General features: G+C 38.3%; 1 protein-coding gene across 19 annotated transcripts in view; it reads right to left on the bottom strand.

The window, feature by feature from the left end:
* Positions 1–368: 368 nt before the first annotated feature.
* ARPP21 (cAMP regulated phosphoprotein 21) overlaps positions 369–3,332 on the bottom strand; it is a 158,782-nt gene continuing 155,818 nt past the window's right edge. For all 19 annotated transcript variants that reach the window (XM_017521769.2, XM_017521763.2, XM_017521766.2 and 16 more), the window contains 2 exons: positions 2,306–2,454; positions 369–1,155 (listed from right to left, as the gene is read on the bottom strand). In XM_017521769.2, coding sequence (XP_017377258.1) covers positions 898–1,155; positions 2,306–2,454 — 407 coding nt within the window. In that variant the 3' untranslated portion in view covers positions 369–897. The remainder of the gene's footprint in view (positions 1,156–2,305; positions 2,455–3,332) is intronic.

Genomic DNA, 3,332 nt, shown 5'->3' with positions numbered 1-3,332 from the left:
GAAACTCACATGAAGGTAGAACAGGGTTTGGTATAGGGCTGCTGTTAATGATGGCATGCAGGTTTTCCTAGTTGGTAAAGTATAACTGCATAGTTTTAATAATCCTATAATTAATAGGAAGGTATATATTTTAAAACCGCAAACTCTATGAATGAATGAAATAGATACCATCTTATTTACAGGACCCCTTAGTATTATGACAATAACCTATAGTTGGTTAAGACTTTGCTACAACATGTCCCCATGTGATGCCAGTTGACTTATAAAGACCTGAAATACCTTTTCCATGCAGTAGTCATGAAATAGTGTTTGGAGGGAACACAGTGACACATAAGAAAACACACATCGGAAGACACAGTGAACCAAACTGGTGGTTAAAAACATGACCTTCCTCCATAAGGTCAAATAGTTTTATTTTGATTAAACACTACAATACAGTATATATCCATTAAAAAAGAAAACTCTATAATGTATATAAATTATTCCTTCAATTCATCAATTCTTCTTTTCTTTTCCATTACAGCTTTGGTACAATGTGATTTAGTATATAATTTTTAAATAGTTTTAGCATCACAAACTCAACACAAAGTACAAAACTAATCCAAATTAGGGATATTGTAGTCTACACAGTGGTATTCAGTGGTAGGAGAAAATCTTACCTTGATGAATTCATGTCACTAGCTAAGCTATAAAGGCATACCTAGCGGACATGACAGAAATATGCACCATTAACCAGCTAACGTGTGTATTAGTCTTTGTTTATTTTTTACAGAATACCAGCAGCAATCATTTGAGTGTTGAGTGAATACTTAAGTCCTCAGCCTGTTCTCCCACCTTGTTCTTCTTCCATCAAAGGCCATGAGAAATATCTGAAGAAATGTACCACAGCCAGAGCTCTCAGAATTTGACCTGCCAACCGGCATTGCTCATACTTGCACAGTTTGTCCTGCAGCTAGCCGACATCACTGGGACAGTGCTGGAGGGGCAGTGTGGGCCAATCAGCCTAAGGTTGTTCTGAGGGGTGGGCGGTGTGACGTTACAGTAAACAGGCATTCCAGTGGCTGGGAGTGCCCCTTGACCTGCCTGGTTAGGTAGCATGATTGGCTGTTGGTATGACTGCTGGGGCAGTCCTTGAGAACCCTGGGTCATTGGCACCTGTAAAAAGACACAAGCAAGAACCCTGTATGAATAGGCTATTTTGAGATGTACAATAAGCAACACGGGGTCATGATAAATATTCAACCTTTTGATTTCCTAACAGATCAATTCCAGTTCTGCCATTTGTCAGCTGTTTCACATTAGGAAAGTCACTTAACCTCTCTGATTCCCTAGTCCATGGTGATAATGACATACCTACTTCAAAGTGCCATTGAAGTATTGAAGGGATGGTATACAGTGCCTGGCACTGCCTGGAATGCAGTAGATGCTCAGAAGGTGACATCTCTGAGCTTCCTTCCATTCTCTCTTGATGACCTCCAGAAGCTAGAGCCTAGATTTTCCACTGTGGGTTTTTCTCAGTTTGAAAAGCCATGCTCCCTTTCTGGTTTTATGCAAAGTGGGCTGGAGCCTTCCATAGTAGAAAGGGCTTTTGTCCTGGGCACCTATTACACTTTCAACCTGCAACCTTAGAAAACACTTATTGTGGAGCTTGTAGGTAGAAGTTGATGCAATGTGAATAAGAATAGTAGGGTGCAGGGCCCTAGGATATGTCCTTTAGGGTCAGAAGCACCTGGTACAGTTAGATTTAATTATTATACCATTTCACTAACTCTTCATTTCTATTCTGGGGTACATTACAAAAGAATACATTACACTTTTCAAATACTCATCTTGGGTTTGGTCCAAAGAATGGAGCTGTTAGGAACTATAAATGCCCTTTAAATGAATCTGAGATGACATATTAAAATCTCTTATAACTTAAAGTTATGGAAAAATGAAGTTTATTTGGGTGTGTACAAAAATGAATGGAAATTTGTCATGAGGACTTTCTACCAATAAACAAATGCAATAAAACTTTCAAAAGTCTGTATGAATGAAACTGTAGACTAATGCGTTTTATTCCATGAATATGAAGTTTATATGGAAATAAACTTAGCAGGCTATTCAAATGCCACAGTAGTTACAGAAGCATGCATTTTACATTTTCTACTTTTCTGTTTAAATCTTGATTCAAAGTGAATTATCAACAGTTTTGGGCCAAGCACCCACTACCCAGCCAACCACACAAACCAGGGACATACCCACAGCTTCCACTTTGGCAAGTGCTACTTAATAACCCAAAATTTTCCAAGCTGCTTATGTGCACCTGATAAGAAGACATTGTTGGGTAGGAAACCATCACACTTTGCAGCGGAGTTCCTTGTTGGTTATTCATCACGTTCTGACTCTGAGGTGGCTGCTGCACTCCTATTAGGCCTTGGAATCCCTGCTGACCAGACAAAACTGGCTGGTAACCTGTGAAGAAAAGAGATCTTTTGAACTGGTTATGCCAGAAAGAACACTGTGATGTTTCATGGGGTAAAAGTACTGGTTCAGGAGGCAGCCTTCAGACATCTCAACCTCCTCATTCAGAATGAGTTATCAGATGTTTATTCCCTAAGAATGCATTTTTTCTTTTTTTACTTCTAAGAGTGAACAAGATTATGGCTTCAAAAGTTCACTGACATTTCCATTGTTATGCAGAACGGTCTGCTGAACACATGTGACAATGGTAAATTCTTCATGGCACAAAAACAGAAAATTCTATTGATCCCAGCTGACTACTATAAATTACACCTTTCATATTTGGCTTTTTCTTTGGTTTTGAGGATATTTGGGGAATTCACAGATTATCTATCAAGATATTTTAAAATTAAATTGACTTATTCCCTTACTATCCCCTGTTCCTGGACAATCTCTTTTCACACGTAGAGACCACCAAACAGCCTATTCATTTTGGATGAATTTTATTTTCTTTGTGTCCTAGTGAGCCAAACGACTCACTACCCTGAGGAATTCATAATAACCACTGCCTTAGACAAAAAGGCAACAGCAAGGGGAAGGCATGTGATATTTTTATTCTGTTTCACCACTAGCTTCAGAGAGAATTTTTTAGTAAAATACTCCAAAATGTAACCAAATATTGATACATAGAATAGATAATACAGAATACAATATTCAAAAATTTATCTGTTCATGTCCTTGTGGGTGGGTTTGTTTGCTTTCTTTTTTTTTTTTTTCAAGTAGGCCAGAATTTATTTATTCTAGTTATTTAAATCCTCACTTCAATGAGTGGTTTAAAATGCATCCTTATAGCCGGGCATGGTGGCTCAAGCCTGTAATCCCAGCACTTT

This window comes from Cebus imitator, unplaced genomic scaffold (assembly GCF_001604975.1).
Source record: "Cebus imitator isolate Cc_AM_T3 unplaced genomic scaffold, Cebus_imitator-1.0 Scaffold21, whole genome shotgun sequence".
NCBI classification, from domain to species: Eukaryota; Metazoa; Chordata; class Mammalia; order Primates; family Cebidae; genus Cebus; species Cebus imitator.
Note: the sequence above shows the minus strand (reverse complement) of the source record. Positions and strands in the feature narration are given on the sequence as shown.